This window comes from Theropithecus gelada, chromosome X (genome assembly GCF_003255815.1).
Source record: "Theropithecus gelada isolate Dixy chromosome X, Tgel_1.0, whole genome shotgun sequence".
Lineage (NCBI taxonomy): Eukaryota > Metazoa > Chordata > Mammalia > Primates > Cercopithecidae > Theropithecus > Theropithecus gelada.
In genome coordinates this window covers 39927160-39946863 of record NC_037689.1, presented here as the reverse complement: position 1 = coordinate 39946863, position 19704 = coordinate 39927160, and the positions used below count along the sequence as shown (strand labels likewise).

Sequence of the window (19704 nt, the reverse complement as noted above, 5' to 3'; positions counted from 1 at the left end):
AGCAAAACAACTCTGTGTTTCTACCTAACAATATACACCTTTGCTTCTCACAAGTAAAGAAATTATTACCCTTCCCCCAAATGAAGAGACCCACAGTCCCAAGAGTCATTGTATAACTGACACAGTGAAGAAATGGATCCCAAATTCCAGGCACCAGGTTCTTTATATTTTATAACATTTAATTCTTAGAATCTTGTGAGGGAGGTGGTGTTCAAATATAAATAAGACATGGTGCTGTCCTCCAGGAACTTAGGAGAGAGGCATGTTGACGAGGATTTATAATATCAGGTAAAGTAATTTAAATACTGATAGGGACGTGAAGATTACCTGCTGTGGGATCCTTCTTACCAGGGGGCTATCGGAAAGTGTCTTGATGGAGGTATTATTCGAACAGATGTAGTACCGAGACAGGTTTTGAAAGGTGTGAAGACAATAGTAAAGACATGGAATCAATCCAGGTGTCCATCAATGGTGGACCGAATAAAGAAAACTATGCAGTCGTAACAAAGAACAAAACCATGTCCTTTGCAGCAGCACGTACACAGCTGAAGGCCTTTCTCCTAAGTGAATTAACACAGAAACAGAAAACCACATACTGAATCTTCTCACTTGTAAGTAGGAGCTTAAATATCCGGTACACAGGGACAAAAAGATGGGAACAATAGGCTATAGACTACTAGAGGGGGCAGGAAGGAGGGGAGGGGAGGGGTTGCTAGGTATTTATTAGGGGCACATTTTCAAAGTCGGCTTGTTTTCGGATTTGTTCCCAAAGCCGGCACCGGATGTGAGGAAGCAACCCGGAAAACACTAGAAAGTCTGAACGCAATTCTCTTACATTGGACTTTTTTTTTTTATGATGTGCTTTTTGGGACGAGCAGAATTACACTGTTGGCTCCCAGTTCATTATCTCTCTCTCTCTCTCTCTCCATCTGTATCTATATCTACATATATTCACACACATATATAGTACAAATATATACATATACACACACATGTATATATTTTTGTAAAAAGGACACTTTAAGAAAATAGGTCGAAAGTGGGGGGGGGCGAGGCCCTTTGACCCCCCAGGAGTCACGTGCTACTGCGCAGCCGCAGAGACGTGGTCCAGGCTCCTGCCCGCGCCTCATTGTGCCTCGGACAACGAGTGTACGCAGTTACCACGCAGTTACCAAGGAGTTACCACACAGTCGCGGCGCAGACATAGGCCTCAGGTCGCGGGCCTCAGAGCTAGACCCCGCCATCTCACAATGTCTGAGGGGACCGAGGAACAGGGTAAGGTGACCTCGCCTCAACTGGCCCACTAACTTGGGCCTCAAGTTCTGTCAGAGTCTGGACGGCACCCACTTAGGCGGCCATTCAGGGGCGGCAGGATTGGCTACTCATCGGCCGGGGCACGTCGGTGGGCGGCCTCTGAGTATCGGCCATCTGCCGCCGATTGCTCAGCGCGCCGGTGGGAAATTTGGCGTGGTGGACAGAGATGGCCCAGAGTTCAGGTCGTCTCAGGGGCTCAAGATGTCCCTGAGACGTGAGGTGATCCTGAGGTTCATGGCGTCCCCGTGGCTCTTGGTGGCTCGGCGTTGGGGTGATTCGGGCTTGTGCCGAGAGTGTGTAAAGAGGCTGGGCCTGGTTGCCCTCCGGCCCACGGTTCTCTCCGAAGCCTCGAGTGTTCGGGAAACAATGCAGGCGGTTGCGACGCCGGGCTCCGGCGATACAGCAGGTCTGTGCGGCTGCACTTTTTCTTGAATTTACTGATTTTCCCTGGTGGGCAGCCGCGGAACACAGCCCTGTTCAGCGTTTTGGCATAGCGGCTGGGGTGCAGCCTCAAATTCCGGGTGTTCTGAGGGGGTGCTTTGGGTGGTACCCGCCGCCTCTCCCGGGGTGCCCGGGCGGGTGACATTTTGAGATTTTGCAGCTTATAAGATACTTGATGCCGACTTTCTGGGACAAGCTGATCCTTTTTCAGCTGTTCTCTTTTTGGTGAGGCGGGGTATGAGGGGCGAGGAATGAGGAATGACTCAAACTTTCACAGAGGTTTTTTTTGCTTGGTTTTGTTTTGTTTTCAGACAGAGTCTCGCTCTGTCGCCCAGGCGGGAGTGCAGTGGCACCATCTCGGCCCACTGCAGCCTCCGCCTCCTGGGGTCAAGCAGTCCTCTCATCTCAGCCTCCTGAGGAGCGGAGACTACAGGCGCGCGCCACCACGCCCGGCTAATTTTTGTATTTTTTGTTGAGACGGGATTTCGTCATGTTGCCCACGCTGGTCTCGAACTCCTGGGCTCAGGCAATCCTCCCATCTCCGTCTCCCAAAGTGCTGAGATTACTGGCGTGAACCACCGCACTGGGTGAGAGCTTTGAGTCTAAAGAATTGACAAACTCCGGAGTTGATTTCCTGTCAGACCTTTTGCGGTTGAGACAGAGTCTGAGGCTTTGATGGTAACCGCGTTTGATTAGAGACCGTGCAGCTTCGCTGTTTTATTGTAAATATTTTAAATGAGAAAGAAGAGAAAAACGTAGGGTGTCGGGAGCAGAGGCGGGAGTCGGGAGATCCTGCGATATCGGGGTCCCTGTGGAGCGGGGGAGGCCGTCGAGGTGTGCGAGGGCCCGGCCCCGGCCCCCTTGCCGCACGGTCGTTAACAGGAAAGGCTCTGATTTGGTTGGTGGCGGATCGCGTCCCTCCCTCCTCTCCCCGACTTTCCCCAAGAGCGGCAAAGTGGCTTCAGGTTGACTAAAAGAGAGCGATTTTCCCAGCAGCTTTGCAGCGCGGTGTTTTCTAAAGCGGGCCATGGGCTGGGTGCCCTTTTGGGCCTCACTTGTCCGGCCTGCGGCAAGTGCTGGGCGATGGGATACGGTTCTGGCGGCAATGGAAGGGCTGCCTTTGAGAGTCTCGCAGGAAGATTTAGAAAGTGATTGTTCTTAAAACAAACGGAGCGGTCTGGCTGTTGTAATTGGCCTCGTTTTTCTGTGTGTTTCTCAAAGTGGTCCCGGCGTGAAAAGCCGTTTTCAGACCTCATTGTGAGCTGTGCCTCATCTGATGAGTTGATGGCAATTGAAAGCCGTGCGCCTTGGTAGTATAATGTTCAAACAATTTCTTGTTTTTGTTTGTTTGTTTTGTTTTGTTTCTTGAGATGGAGTCTCGCTGTGTCGCCCAGGCTGGAGTGCAATGGCGCGATCTCGGCTCACTGCAACCTCTGCCTCTCAGGTTCAAGCGATTCTCCCGCCTCAGCCTCCTGAGTAGCTGGGACTACAGGCGCGTGCCACCACGCGCCACTGATTTCTGTATTTTTTGGTAGAGACAGGGTTTCACTGTGTTGGCCAGGCTGGTCTCGAACTCCTGACCTCAAGTGATCCACCCACCTCGGCGTCCCAAAATGCGGGGATTACGGGTGAGAGCCACTGCGCCCGGCCATCTTCAAACAATTTCTAAATGTTAAAATGTATTTTAAAATTTAATTGGGAAAGTTATGTGTACACCTAAAAGAACTGATTGGACTTTTACATATTTACTGAGAAACCTTAGTGGCATTGTCAATAGCTTTACTAGCTCTAGTTTGAAAGATCTGTTGATATACAAAAGCTTGTCTTAAAAATACACTTTCAATTGCCTTGGTTATTTTCTTCTGATGACAGAATCTAAAGTTTATTGTAGAGAATCGACAGAGAGGTCTAATGATAATAAATTTTGCTATTCAGTGATAGCCACCTAGATAACCATTGGTATGTTACCTTTGGCTCTCAAAGTTAGGATTATACTGTGTTTTTCTGTTTTGAATCCTTTTCTCCCCTTTAACTTTATTTAACTTTATTTCACAAGCATATCTAATATTAGTACATTTTCTTTGGGAACATGCTGCTGCTGCTGCTGCTGCTGCTGCTTCGCCGCCTCCTCCTCCTCCTCCTCCTCCCCCCCTTCCTTCCTTCCTTCCTTCCTTCCTTCCTTCCGTCTTTCCCTCCCTCCCTCCCTCCCTCCCTCCCTCCCTCCCTCCCTCCCTCCTTCCTTCCTTCCTTCCTTCCTTCCTTCCTTCCTTCCTTCCTTCCTTTTTTGTTTGAGACAAGGTCTCGTTTTGCCGCCCAGGCTGGAGTGCAGTGGCGGGATCCTGGCTCACTGCAACCTCAGCCTCCCGGGTGCAAGCCATCCCACCTCAGCCTCCCGAGTAACTGGGACTACAGGCGCATGCCACCACGCATGGCTAATTTTTGTATTATTATCATCATTATTATTTTTTGGTAGAGGCGGAATTTTGCCATGTTGCCCAGGTTGGTCTCGAACTTCTGAGCTCAAGCGATCTGCCCCACTTGGCCTCCCAAAGTACTGGGATTACAGGCATTCGCTACCGCGCCCTGCCTGAGAACACACTTCTTATTGGCAATATACCATTCCAGCTCAGGGAAATACCATAATTTATTTAAGCTTTTGTTTATTTAATACTTTGGTTTAGATGGTTAAGTGGTTTCTAATGTCGTATTTTTTTTTCCATGAAGACTATTAAGTAGACTTCAGAGTGACTCTTAAAAAAACCCCACTTTTTATGGGTGAGAAAACAGAGGCAAAAGAGTCAATTTACCTAGCCCAATGGTCATACCTCTGGATAATTACAGAGCCTGAATTGGAACCTTCATTCTGTGATTCTTAATTTAGTACCATTTTCAAATCATCACATGCCCCTCACACTAGCTAATTATTTTATTCTCCTGCATTAGTCTTTTTGAAATAAATAGAATAAATCCAAGTTATGATGTAGTTTAAATGTGATCTCTGAGTAAATACTTCAAGCTTAAATGTGTTCTTTTTCAGGCCAGCTTTAAGAAATAAAGCTTATTTTGATCTTAGACATTTTGCATAATGTGTTTTCGTGTTCATTAAAATGGTTTACCAAGTTGATATTTCACATCTGGTATATTTGTGGTTACCTATTTCACATTTTGTGAGATTCAGATTTAATTCATTTCATAACAACATTTACTTTTGCACTTTATTTCTGCATTATCAGTCATCATAGACACTAATACTAGTTTTTAGAGAACAAGTTTAGAACATCATGGTCACCACAAGTATGTCTACTTAACACCAGTTGCATCATTTAAGTTAAAAGGATATCATTGAACACTGTGGCATGGGCCAGCTGGCCACATTTCTTAAATGAGAAGAAATTTATTGCTCTACGAAATTGGAAGTACTAGAGATAGTAGTCTATGTGTGTATATGCATACATATGTATATACATACTTCAAAACTTCCTACTATTGGTTCATTAGCTAACTTGTAATGATTACAGATATAAAAATACATAATACAAATTTTCAGCTAAGATATGTTTTTTAAACAATCTATAACTTTATAAGGTAGCTTCCTCAAGAAACTGTTTATTTAATGTGGTATTGAATCTAATCTTTCTCTTTGCTTATTCTTAGATTTTGTTATTGTAACTGTTGACGACAGTGATGATAACAATGAGTGCAGTATTGAGATGGTGGAAGATTCTGAAACAGCAGATAATTCCACTGATGACATAGCAAATGATTCCACTTATGACACAGCAGATAATCCCACTGATGACACAGCCACACAACCAAATTTTCCAGGCGGCAGTGATGACCATCACCGTCCACTCCAAATGTCATATGGTAATTTTGTTAAATTTTCTCTTTGGCAAAATTTTGCTCTCTGGTCCCCATTTCCAGTAAATTGCTTAAATATTCCTGTAACCTTTACAATAATTAGTTATGACCAGAGGGCTTAGCTTCGTGGTAATACCACAATGTTTACTTCTGCTTGTGTTTTCCCTTTACTTAACCTTTGCCATGTCTCTTTTGTTCTGTGTGAGACAGTCTCAGGAAGCGTTGGGGAGAATATATTCTCTTTGAACAATTATTTATATCTGGCAACTATAATTGTAACAATTTGGTGGCAATGCAAAAGTAAAAAGCTAAAACTGAACTTCTAGGAATAACAGCTTGAGTCAAGAGTCCATGGAGCAGGTGGCATGATTATCTATGTAGAAAGTCTCAAAGAATCAACAAAAATCTCCTGGAAGTCATAAGTGATTATAGCAACGTTGCAGGAAACAGGTTAATATACAAAAGTTAATCACTGTACTACATGGCAACAATAAACAATTGGAATTTGAAATTTACATTAGCGTCCAAGACCCCATGGAAAGTGCAGTCCTGCAACCAGAACTGCTATAGCCACTAGTCCTTTGAATGGCTCTCTAGGAAATGTGAGACCCTCCACATCCTCACTTGTACAGAGAGTCATGAGACGTTAATTCCTTGGAATATTTCTTCCTTAGCTATATGACAATTTATTCTTTACCCTTTGCTTAGAGAATTGGATTTTCTTCTCTTCAAAACATGGAAATGTTATTGCTTATGTTGGAGACTGGTACATTTTTTCTGTAAGGGGCCAGATAGTAAATATTTTAGGCTTCACAGGCCATAAGGTCTCTGCTTTAAGTATTTAACTCTGCCTTTATAGCATGAAAGCAGCTGATATGTAAACAGATGGTTGTGGCTGTGTTTCAATAAAACTTTATGGTCGTTGAAATTTGAATTTCCTATAATTTTTCCATTTCAGGAAATATTCTCCCCCCCCCCATAATTTAGAAATATAAAAAAACTCCATAACATCTTAGCTTATGAGCTATACAAAAGCAGGTGGCAAAGTGGATTTGGTCCACAGGTTATGGTTTGCTCCCTGATCTGATACCAAAAAAGCAGTTTGATATCACTTATCTGTTTTGGTTTTAAAACTATAAGCAGGGCTAGCAGGATACTTCTTTAGTGTGTTATAGAACATCTGATATCATGGAGACAGAAAGTAGAATAGAGGTTACCAGGGACTGAGGTGAGGGGGAGTGTAATGGGTACAGAGTATATGTTGGAGATGATAGAAATATTTTGGGTATAGATAGTGATGATCGTTATACAAGTCTCTGAATATATTTAATGCCACTGAATTGTATACTTACAAATGATTAAAATGATAAATGTTTGCCTTTCAATGTATACACATCATTATATCAAAATAGTGAAAAATTAGAAGCCATATAAATGTCCTACAGTGGAAAACAGATAACAGAACCTCTGGACAACCATAAAATGGAATATTATGCAGGCATTTAAAAATATTTTTAAAATTATAAATGACACACAAAATTGCTTAAAAAATATATGAGTAAGATAAATGTATTTAAAGGTTACAATATTTATAGCTGATGGATTGCTTTCTCTTTTTATTTAGATTCTGAGTTATTTATAGTGAGCTGAATTTTTTAGGTGAACTTTTTTTTTTTTTTTTGAGATGGAGTCTCTCTCTGTCGCCCAGGTTGGGGTGCAGTGGTGTGATCTCGGCTCACTGCAATCTCTGCCTCCCGGGCTCAAGCGACTCTTCTGCCTCAGCCTCCCAAGTAGCTGGGATTACAGACGTGCACCACCACACCCAGCTAATTTTTGTATTTTTAATAGAGAGGGGATTTTACATCGTGGCCAGGCTGGTCTCGAACTCCTGGCCTCAAGCGATCCGCCCACCTCAGCCTCCCAAAGTGCTGGAATTACAGGCATGAGCCACCACGCCCGGCCATAGGTGAACTTTTTATGGAAGTTATATGACATACAAAATATGCACACATCATAAATATACAGCTTAAATAATTTTCAAACGAATACATGCATATAACCAGCACCCATACCAAGAAATATAAGGTTATGAGCTCCCTAGAATCTTATCCAACCCCTTTCAGTCACTACTACTCTTTGTAAGGTAACCACTATCCTGACTTCTCCTACCATTGATTACTTTTTTCTGTTTTTGAGTTTTATACCAATTGAATCATATGCTATACTCTCTTTTATATCTGGCATTTTTTTCAGAAACAGGGTCCTGCTGTGTTGCCCATGCTGTACTTGAACTCCTGGGCTCAATTGATCCTCCTGCCTCAGCTCCTGTGTAGCTGGAACTATAGGCACGTGCCACCACACCCGGCTTGTGTCTGGCTTTTTTTACTTCTTGCTATGTGCTGCAATAGTTGGTTTATTCTCATTGCTGTGTAGTTCCTTTGTTTGAATACATCAGAATTTAATTACTTATAGCTTGTATTATAGTCAGAAAAAACTCAAACAGTTTAAAAAATAAAATTTGGTTGAAGTTACAGCTCAATTTGGAGGTATATTACTGTATCTTTTATTATTATTATTATTATATTTTTTGAGACAGGGTCTCACTCTGTCACCCAGGCTGGAGTGCAGTGGCACAATCACAGCTTACTGCAGCTTCAACCTCTTGGGCTCAAGCAATGCTCCCACCTCAGCCTTCCCAGTAGCTGGGATGACAGGTGCATGCCACCATGCCAGCTAATTTTTTAAAAAATTTTATTAGAGATGATATCTTGCTATGTTGCCCAGGCTGGTCTCCAACTCTTGAGCTCAAGTGATCATCCTGCCTCAGCCTCCTAAAATGTTGGGATTACAGGTGTGAGCCACTGGGTCCAGCCTGGAGGTATTTTATAACTTGATATTTCTATATAACTTTAGTCTGTGTTTATCTAACTTGAGAGTTCTCCCATTTTCTTTATCCCCTTTTGATTTCTCTCTTTTGGGTCCTTGGTCATTAGGATCTCCACTATAGAATGAAAGGGAACAGGAAAGAGATGAAACCTGAATCCCTTAATTGTGCCTCTCATTACTGCCCTGGCTCAGGAAGGTTTAAGTGAAGTAGCTCTTTCATTAAAGTGTCCCTCCCAGTCACTGTGATGCAGGCTTTCAAAGCAAATCTCTAGTACAAGATATAATCCAATACTGTTGCGGCCAATGTCTTCTTCTAGTTCCGTAGTTAAGTGACTCAGAGCCATAACCAGACCTTCCTAATTCTAGATTGTTTGGCTTACATTTCACATCCATTTATTTAGGATTAATATAAACTTTAATAAGGCAATCCTAACTTGAAAGCTGAAATGAACCTTAGAGATCATCTCAACTGATGTTAACCTGGCAGATGAGGAGGTGGTGTCTCTAGTGGTCTGCCCAGCCCACATAGTGGTGGGGGTCCGATCTAGAATAGATTCCTGGCTTACATTTTGGACACAATGCCGTCTCCTTAGTCAAGGGCCTTTTGGGGCTCCTTTACAAAAGCAGTTAGCCCTTGCATTCTCTTGTTCATTTGTTTCCAGCATTTACTGTGTAGGCTTTAAGTTACTAAGCAGTCACTTCACAGTTTGCAATTGCATTTGATTTGATTCTTATTCCTAGTCATGGGTAATATAGCCCTTCAGTTTTAAAAGAGTTACTCTAAATTGATTATGGAAGAATTCTTGTTTTGTCACTCTAAAATTCAACCCAAAGTCCAATTCAATTTGAGTTAGCATTCTAAGAACATATCCGTATTAAGGTTATTAAGAGAGTAGTGTATGAAATAACTTTTTTATGCATTGCTTCGCAGTAGCCCATGGTGACCAAACCATTTCACAGATCAAATGCCCAGTACATTTAAGAAGATACAGTTACAACTCAGAGGAAGTGGATTTGCCAAAAAGAGGAAGATTATCTACTCCAGAGGTAGATATTATGGTTTGTTTATTAAAGTGAAAATCTCTCTTTGTTCTTTTCATTCTACTGTATTTCTTTTTAAGAAATGGAGTTGAATTTCATGCAGTCAAATGCACAAATCAGTGAGTTTTGAAAAATGTGTATACTTACACCCCATGAAGATAATAAACATTTTGGCCGGGTGTGGTGGCTCACGCCTGTAATCCCAGCACTTTGGGAGGCCAAGGCAGGTAGATCACCTGAGGTCAGAAGTTTGAGACCAGCCTGGTCAACATGGTGAAACCCCATCTCTACTAAAAATACAAAAAAATTAGCTGAGCGTGGTGGTGCATGCCTGAAATCCTAGCTACTCGGGAGGCTGAGGCAGGAGAATCGCTTGAACCTGGGAGGCGGAGGTTGCATTGAGCCGAGATTGTGCCACTGCACTCCAGCCTGGGTGACAGAACAATACTCTGTCTCAAAAAAAAAAAAAAAAAAAAAAAAAGATGGTAATGAACATTTTCATCACCCTAGAAAGTGACCTAGAACCTCTTCCCAGTAAGTCCCCATCTCCCTTAACTTTGGGGGAAATACATTTTGATGTTTTTTTCCATCCTAGATGAGTTTTGCCTATTCTAGAACTTCACATAAATAGAATTGTACGATATGTACTGTTTTGGGTCATAGTCTTTTTTCCTTAGAATAATGTTTTGGAGATTTGTTTCATAGTATTAATATTACATTCCTGTTCATTGCTGAGTGGTATTCTGTCATATGAATGCTCATAATCTGCTTACCCATTTTTTTTTTTCCCTCTGAGACGGAGTCTTGCTATGTCATCCAGGCTGGAGTGCAGTGACACCATCTCGGCTCACTGCAACCTCCACCTCCTGGGTTCAAGCGATTCTCCTACCTCAGCTTCCTGACTAGTTGGAATTACAGGCGCCCACCACCACATTTGGCTAATTTTTGTATTTTTAGTAGAGACGGTGTTTCACCAAGTTGGCCAGGCTGGTGTTAAACTCCTGACCTCAGGTGATCTGCCTGCCTCAGCTTCCCAAAGCCCTGGGATTACAGGCATGAGCCACCGCACCCGGCCTATCCATTCTTTTGATGGACATTTGGGTTGTTTGCAATTTTGGGCTATTAGGAATAAAGTGACTATGAACACGCTTATGGCAGTCTCTTTGTGAACCTATGTTTACATTTAATTTGGGTAAATACCTGGGAGTGGAAGTATTAGGTAATGGGGTAATTGAAAGTTTATGAGAAATTGCCAGTTTTTCTAAGTGGTCGTACTGTTTTACATTACCACTATATTCTCCTGTGCTTTTTGATCTCTGAAGTTGAACAAAATAGATTATTAAACTATATATAATTGTGCTTAACAGAAAATGTATTTGTTTACCTACATAAGGATGTGGATATCAGTGCCACGTAAGTAGTGTAGGCAATTCTTAACTTCTATCAGCCTCAATGTTTTCATTTTTGGGGATAATGCTAATTATCTGCCCAGTGTCATGGTTTTGTACATAATTATCTGAAAGCACTTTGGAAAGCATGAAGCACTATACAAGGGTAAGATGGTAATATTGTGTTTACAATTATTAATATATATTATAACTTGATATAATTTTGGCTGTCTAATAAGTTTGTAATGCTGGGCTAATTCAGTTAATTTTTTATTATGTATTTTGAAACAAAGAAGTAGATAACTACTTGGTATGTTTATGTTAAAATTATTTTTATGGCCCACAATTCATCCTTAGAATAATTTTTCAGAAATATAATGGTTATTTACTGTTTAGTTACTTATTTATACCCTGCCTTACTCCAAAAAATATTTTAAGATGATTTACAGATTAATTTATCAAGAAATATAGGTGGTTAAGTGTTTCCTGTCTTGTCCACAGAGTGTCACTGTTGGTTTATTTGAAAATCAAAAGCCATTTAACATTTGGTTCTTTGTTCATGGTTAGAAACACTTGCTTTTAAAGCAGTTCTGGTGCTAGAAAACGCGTTTATCTACCACAAAGTATATAAATGGTTAAGCTTGATGAAAATGGTGTCTTAAGTGTAGCTGGGTTAAAGAGAACACAATTCTGCAAATATATCTTTTCCTGTAGTTGTAGGATTTGCAATCGGCAAAGGTCCTTTGATATCACAAATAGGCCTTAGGTGCTTCTTGAAAATGAAATAGAAGTCCTGAACTTTTCTTTCTTTCATATTTCCTTTTGGTTTATTAATAAACTTTCCTTAGACAGTAACATAAATACTTGATTGTGAAGAAGGTGGAAGTATCATTAATGAGTGTATACCAGACTTTGAATCTTTATATTATATTAAATCCTCATTGCCAAATATATTCCAAGAAAGCAATTTGGATTCTTTTTCAGTCTTCGTATACACTGTAGAATTACTCTGAACTCAGGCTTAAGGAAATATCTCTCTCTCCTGAATCTGTATGCTTCTTTTCATTAGACAATGAGCTCTGAAGCATTTTGTTTCCTTCTTTTCCTTATAAGAATCACCATGTTGGTAAATATGTGATTACTGGGGATTTTGTGTTATAAACCAGAGGTAGTGAAGGTTTATTAGAAAAAAAAAAATGTTTCTTACCGTGTATAATGTTTCTTGAATGGAATGAGCTAAAATATTTTGGGAAGTGAAATTGTTTGGGCATTTATCATGATCATGGGGGAGAACAGAAGTGGAGGGCTTCCAAGGGACACATGCAGTCTTGGGGGGAAGTGGGTACAGAGGCGAGCTGAGAAGGTAGGGAGCAGGTTCTCCCTAGCCTGCCTCCCCTGCACTGCTAGACCAGGGTCCCCCTCGGCAAGCCTGCACACTGGGGTGGGAGGCAGTATCTGTGGGAGGAGGTGCCTAGGGCCACAGTCAGCCTGAAATGGCCCCAATGGCTCCTCTCCATTGCTCCTAAGGAGTTGGCTCTTTCCTCCCCTGCCCGTTCTAGATCATAGGGGTGGCACTGCAGCATGCCGTGTTCTTTCATCCCAGTTCCCTCTTGAGTCCACCTCCGTCCTGCTTAGCTGGGAGCAGAGGAGGACCCCCTCTGTTGGCAGTCCCCAGCCTATCTCAGCCCCCTAGTCCTGCCTCTTCATTCCTGGAGACAGTGGAGTGCCTGGGGCAGTCCTCTCCTCCAACTCCTCATATCTGTCCCCACAGCCAACCAACTGCCCCCATCCCCGCCCTTCTTCTGACCCCTTCCCGACCATTCTAGTGACCAGGGCTGACATCCTTGCTGCTTTTTGCATCTAGTCCCCTCCCCGAACTCAGAGCCGCCCCCCATCGGGCGTCCCTCTCTCTCTCCTCTGGCTCTAGCCCCTGTCCCTCCTTCCCCTCTACAAGTTCTCCCACAGCTTGGAGAAGCCACTTCTCTTGCCTCCCATCCCTTCTTTGCTGTCATCCTCACTCTCTCCTTCCCATGACAGCCCCGCTCCTGGAATGTCATTCATACTCGCTGTCTTCACATCTGGCTTCCTGTTTTTCTCTCTGGGTATTTTTGAACCTACTGTTTCTTCTACCCTGTAAACCCTTACATGCATCCTCACCTGGCAAGCACCTTCTCATGTTTTAATTCTCACTTCAGACCTCACCTCCTCTGAAAAGCTCTCCATGACTGCCAGCCTGGGTTAGGCCCACTCTTCTGTGCATGCTTAGCCTCCTGTTCCTGTCTGTGTCATGGTGCTGGTAATAACAATAGTAACAGGAAGAGACCACTGAGCACTGTTGGACCGGGCATAGTGTAGTGTTGTTACTATTAATATTAACCTAATACTATAGCAAGGTTCTTGTCCTCAAGAGAACCCTGAGAGAGATTTTCATTCCAATTCCCTACATGAGGACATTGAAGCACAGAGAGTTTAAGTAACTTGCCCAGGGTCACACAGCCAATAAGTGGCTGGACTCTAGTATTTGACCCCAACCATGTTCCCCTAGAGCCTGCACTATTTACCTCATTGCCATAGCCCAGTGGTTCTTACTGGGAGCATCAGAATCACCTGGGGGCTTGTGAAAACATAGACCACTGTTGCCACTCTCAGAGTTTCTGACTCCAGAGGTCTGGGGTACAACCTGAAATTTGGCATTTCTAATGAGCTTCAGGTGATGTTGATGCTACTGGTCTGTGGACCACTTTGCAAACCACTGTTCCAGGCTGCTAATCACTTTGTCTATTGGAATCCTCTCTTTACTTGTCTCTCTCCCAGCTGAGATGGCAGTTCCTCTAGGACAGGAGCTTTTTTTGACAGGGTCTCATTCCGTTGCCCAGGCAGGAGTGCAGTGGTGCAATCGTGGCTCACTGTATCCTCAACTTCCCAGGCTCAGGTGATTCTCCCACCTCAGGCTCCCGAGTATCTGGGACTACAGGTGCATGCCACCATGCCTGGCTACTTTTTTGTATTTTTTTTTTCTGGAAATGGAGGTTTTGTTGTTGTTGTTGTTGTTTTTGTTAGAGATGGAGTTCTGCCATATTGCTCAGGCTGGTCTCGAACTTCTGAGCTCAAGTGATCCACCTGTCTCGGCCTCCCAAAGTGCTGGGATTACAGGCATGAGCCACCGTGCCCGGCTAGGAGCTTTCTTTCAGTCCATGTTTCCAACACATAGCAAAGTAGTTCTGCCAGATGGTAGGCCGTCAATAAAGGTTTAGTTGAATGAATGAATGAGGAAATGTTTCTGGCCCTTTGTTTAAGTGTATTTTTTTTTTTTGCCCAAAGTTTCTGTGTATTTCAAGAGGAATTCTCAGATTTTTATCAGTCATATATGCTTGATTGGCACGTAGGGGATGTGTACTCAATGGTTTTGTAAGATTAGTTGTTGACTGCATGATTTTAAAATGTTTGAAGCCAAAAGTCACATCTGTTATATTTGGCTTACTGTTCTTTCTGGAGTGGAGCACTCACTCTCTGTATATAATATAGACTTCATATTTGTACATAGATGAACATATATGTTACATATGAACATTATAAAGTGAGTCTTTGGCCTTTTAGCAGATTTGAGGATTTCTTTCGTAAAATAGCACCTTCCTTGATGTGCAGTGTCTTCATCATAAATGTGCTGGTGTAGAGGCATAGCGGCACTTTCATTTGCTGGCATTAGAGCATCCTTAGTGCCTGCACGGGGTAGAGCAGCAGAGGGGATGTTGGGGCTCCTGAGCTCAGCCTGCTGGCTTTGTGTCACCTACAGCCAGGCCTCGAATAGGAGCAAGACATTTCTGATGGCTTGAGAACTTTTGTTGTGTCTAGCAGTTAACATTTGACTTAATGGCGTTTTCACATGTTATTTTTCTTTTGAAATATGAACTACTATTTTTTAAGTATAATAGAATGTAGAAGATCTTATTGAAAATACCACTATGCAAGTTGACCATCTTTGTGGAGCTGTTTCAGAAGTGCAGTGTTCTTGGGAGCAACCACCTTTGATAAAATGTGTGTTACAAAAACATTTTTACAACTTTGATAAACCTCTAGCTCCTAAAGACACCAATCAGTTAGAACTGATAGAGAACTAGTAACTCTGAGATTAGCAAGGCTTTTCTCTACTTACTTTAATAGCAGATGGGGGACTAAAATTCCCTTGGAAGAATGCTGAAGTTTAGGTCTGACAGATTACAACACTTAGTATTTTTATGTTAGTAATTATCATGTATAAAACGCAGGGTTGAAGAAGAATAAAAATCATATAATCAAAGTACAGCATTTATCCTTAACAATGGAAAATGATGTTGCAAGGAAAATACATAGGAATGTTTTTTTAAAATCAACTTTTTAAGCCTCATTTTAAGTTACAGTTGATTTATACTGGGTTGGTGTCATTTTAGAGGTCATCTGGATTTACACAAAAAAGTTTTGATTGTATGTCTCATGGAAAAATGGAAGTCTAGGAACCGAAGAAAATAACTTTACTCATTCTGTTCTCTTACCCGGGATAGGTACAGTCTAGCACACCACCACCAGCAGAAAGGCAGGAAACCCATGCCTGGGCCAGCCCTGCTGTAGCATCTCTTGAGTCAGCAGCATGTCCTGAACTGCAGGAAGGAGACCTCAGTGAGAGTTCATCATATCCCAGAATTGTCTCCTCACGTTCATTACAGCCGTATGTCGCACAAGGTGGCTCATTTCCTTGTTTCGGTATGCCATGTAACTTTATCAGTGGAGGTGCTGAAAGTACCCATGCTGTCATCTCATTTGCCGATGCTACTACAGCAGTACCTATGGCAGGTCTGTCACGAGGAGAACCCAGTCTGGCAAATAACCCTGGTGTGGTGAATTACTCTGCTCTACTGGAAAATGAAGATGTGGGCCCAGGTAGAGCCTTGTCATCTTTCTGCATCCATCCCAATTTGGGTGAGTTTGAAATGACACATATTACAGATAGCATTCTTCAATCTAGATTTTAAAACACCCTTCATGCAAATTAGTGTTAGCTGTTTTTTAAATTAAAAGTTTTATCTTGAAATCATAATAAATTCATATGTAGTTGTAAGAAATAATACAGAGAGATACCCTTTCCCTAATTTTCCCCAGTGGTAACATCTCATAAGGCTGCAGTTTGTATTCATTTGTGTGTCTGACTTTCGGCTTTTTTAAAAACAATTTTATCACTTGAGAAAGTTTGTATGTTCCTATCATAGTCAAGATACAGAACGGTTCTATCACCAGAAAGTATGCTTGTATTGCCCTTCTATAACCAAACCCATCCTCCTTTTCCTTTCCCCACTTGTCTATTCCTAACCCTTGGCAAGTGTGATCTCTTCTCCATCTCTATAATTTTATCACTTAATTGAATGCATATAGTATGTAACCTTTTGGTATTGTTTTTTTTTTCACTCAACATAATCCCCTGGAGACTCAACCAAGTTGTGTGTTTCAGTAGTTCCTTTATTGCCAAGTACTATTCCATGGTATAGGTGTACCATGGTTTAACCATTCATCTGTTGAAGGAAACTATTTTTTCAGTTTTTGACTATTAGGAGTAAGGCTGCTATGAAAATTCATATACAAATTTTTGTGTAAATGGAAGTTTTCATTTCTCTAACATGATTACCCAAGAGTACAACTGCTGGTTATATATTAATTGCATGTTTAGGTTTTTTTAAAAAACAAATCTTTATTGATATATTAATGTCTTGGTGTGTTTGTGTTGCTGTAACAAAATACCATAGACAGGGTGATTGAAAAAGAACAGAAATGTAATTTCTCACAGCTCCGGAGGCTGGGAAGTTCAAGAGCAAGGTGCCAGCCAGTTCGTCTGTCTGGTGAGGGCTGCATCCTCTGCAAGAGAGGAGCACTGTGTCCTCACATGGCAGAAGGTAGAAGGGTAAGATTTCAAAATGCTGTGTGAAGCCTCTTTTATAAGGGCCTCCATCCCATTCATGAGGGAGGAGCCCTCATAGCTTAATCATCTCTTAAAGGTCCCATTTCTTAATATGATCACAGTGGCAACACCTGAATTTTGGAAAAGATACCTTCAAACCGTAGTAATTAATAAGTAAAAAACTGCACATATTTATTATACCCAGTGTGATGAGTTTGGACATGCATGTTTAGTTTTATGAGAAACTGCCTAACTATTTTCCAGGGGGGCTGTACCATCTGACATTCCTGCCAGCTATATATGGGTGATCTATTTTCTCTGAATGCATATTTCTCCTCTTTCTTTTGTTCTTTCTTCCTGATGCTCCAAGATTCATTCTTTCATCATTTTCTTTTCTTTTGATTGAAGAGTTTTCTTTAATCTTTCTTTAAGGGTAAATCTGTTGGGGACAAATTCTTTTTGTTTTCCTTTGTGTGTGAATGTCTGTTTCCCTTTCTTTCTTGAAGGATAATTTTGCTTGGTATAGAATTTGTGGGTAAAGTTCCTGTATTACAGCTCTTGAAAACTTTTTATTTATAGAAATGCCAGAAAGACCAGCAAACAGCAGTAAAAACAGCACTGAGACAGTGAATTACCCAACTTTAATGGGAAATTACAGTGGCCAAAATACTGCCTCTTTATCTGTCTTCATCCCTCCCTATTTTGGTGAGTTTGACATGATACATAATGCTGAGCATGGTGGCTCACGCCTGTAATCCCAGCACTTTGGGAGACTGAGGCGGGTGGATCACCTGACGTCAGAAGTTTGAGACCAGCCTGACCAACATGGTGAAACCCCGTCTCTACTAAAAATACAAAAAATTAGCTGGGCGTGGTGGTGGGCACCTGTAATCCCAGCTACTCAGGAGGCCGAGGCAGGAGAATCACTTGAACCTGGAGGTGGAGGTTGCAGTGAGCTGAGATTGTGCCACTTAACTCCAGCCTGGGCAACAAGAGCGAAACTCCGTCTAAAATAAATAAATAAATAAATAAATAAATAAATAAATAAATAAGAAAGAAATATGCAGATAGCGTTATTTAATTTTGATTTGCCAGCTAGTTGTTTTTTGTTTTTTTTTTTTTTTTTTGTGGTGGAGTTTTGCTCTTGTTTCCCAGGCTGGAGTACAATAGCACGATCTTGGTTCACTGCAACCTCCGCCTCCCAGGTTCAAGTGATTCTCCTACCTCAGCCTCCCAAGTAGCTGGGATTACAGGCATGCACCACCACGCCTGGCTAGTTTTTTTCATATTTTTTGTAGAGACGAGGTTTCTCCATGTTAGTCAGGTTGGTCTCCAACTCTCAACCTCAGGTGATCTGCCCGCCTCTACCTTCCAAAGTGCTGGGATTACAGGCGTGAGCCACTGCGCCCAGCCTGATTCACCAGTATTTTTAATGTCAGCTAGTGTGACTCTTTTCAAATTAAACTTTTTAGTTTGAGATAATTTTAGATTCACACACAGTTGTAAGAAATAATGCAGAGACCTGTTTATGATTTAGCCATTTCCCCCAAAGGATAACATCTTTAAAACTGTAGTAAAATATCACATCCAAGGTATTGACATTGATACACTCCACACATCTTACTGAGATATCCCCAGGTTTACTTGTAATTAATTTGTGTCTGTCTGTTTAGTTCTTTGCAGTTTTATCACAGGTAGTTTTAATGTCTACCTCCGGCAAAGACATAGAACGTTTCTATCACTGCAAAGATGCCTCGTCTTGCCCTTTGATAATCACATTCACTTTCCTCATGTCATCCCTTCCTTTCAACCTGCCCCATCCCTAACACCTGGTAACTACTGATCTGTTCTCTGTTTATAATTTTGTCACTTCAAGAATGTTACATTAAGGGAATGTTATAGTATGTAATTTTGGGGGATTGGTGTTTTTCACTCAGTATGGTTCTCTGAAAACTCACCCAGCTTGTTGCATGTATCAGGAGTTTCCTCCTTTTTTTTTTTTAAGACATAGTCTCCTCTGTTGCCCAGGCTGGAGTGCAGTGGCGCGATCTTGGCTTACTGCAACTTCTGCCTCCTGGATTCAAGCAATTCTCATGCCTCAGCCTGCTGAATAGCTAGGATTACAAGTGTGTGCCACCATGCCCAGCTAATTTTTGTAGTTTTGGTAGAGACAGGATTTCACCATGTTGGCCAGGCTGGTCTCAGACTCCTGACCTCAAGTCGTCTGCCTGCCGTGGCCTCCCAAAGTGCTGAGATTACAGGCGTGAGCCACCATGCCCAGCCTACCCTCCTTTTTATTTTTGATTTATATTTCATAGTATGGCTATGCCACAGTTTGTTTAGCCATTCACCCACTGAAAAGGCATCAAATTGTTTTTTTCCAGTTTTTGGATATTAGGAGTGAAGCCGCTATGAACAGTCATGAACAGGTTTTTCTGTAAATATAAGTTTTCATTTCTCTGTCATGAATGCCATGAGTGTAATTGCTGAGCCTTATGGTACTAGCATGTTTAGTTTTATAAGAAACTGTCAAATAGTTTTCCAGAGAGTCTGTATTATCTTCCATTTCCACCAGCAATGCGTGAGTGATCCAGTTTCTCCACATTCATATTTCTGTTATTTCTGTTGTTCTTCCTTCTGGATGCTCTATATTTTCTTTTTTCATCAATTCCTTTCTGTTTGAATACTTTTCTTCAGCCTTTCTTTCAGGTTTCTTTAGTTTTCCTGCATTTGAAAATGTCTTTATTTTCCTAACATTCTTTAAGGATAGTTTTGCTGGGCATAGAATTTGTGGCTGAGAGTTTATTTTCCATCAACATCCTGAATGCAAGTCAGTGATAGCTCTTAAAA

General features: G+C 41.7%; 1 protein-coding gene across 2 annotated transcripts in view; it reads left to right on the top strand.

Annotated features, from left to right (window-relative positions):
* The first annotated feature begins 1250 nt into the window (after window positions 1-1250).
* The window catches only part of BEND2 (BEN domain containing 2), a 54206-nt gene continuing 35752 nt past the window's right edge, over window positions 1251-19704 (top strand). The window contains exons 1-6 of one of the 2 annotated variants that reach the window (XM_025373018.1): window positions 1251-1275; window positions 5410-5622; window positions 8213-8347; window positions 9431-9549; window positions 15470-15884; window positions 17434-17559. In XM_025373018.1, the coding sequence (XP_025228803.1) occupies window positions 1251-1275; window positions 5410-5622; window positions 8213-8347; window positions 9431-9549; window positions 15470-15884; window positions 17434-17559 (1033 nt within the window). The remainder of the gene's footprint in view (window positions 1276-5409; window positions 5623-8212; window positions 8348-9430; window positions 9550-15469; window positions 15885-17433; window positions 17560-19704) is intronic. The other variant, XM_025373019.1, reaches the window with a different exon arrangement.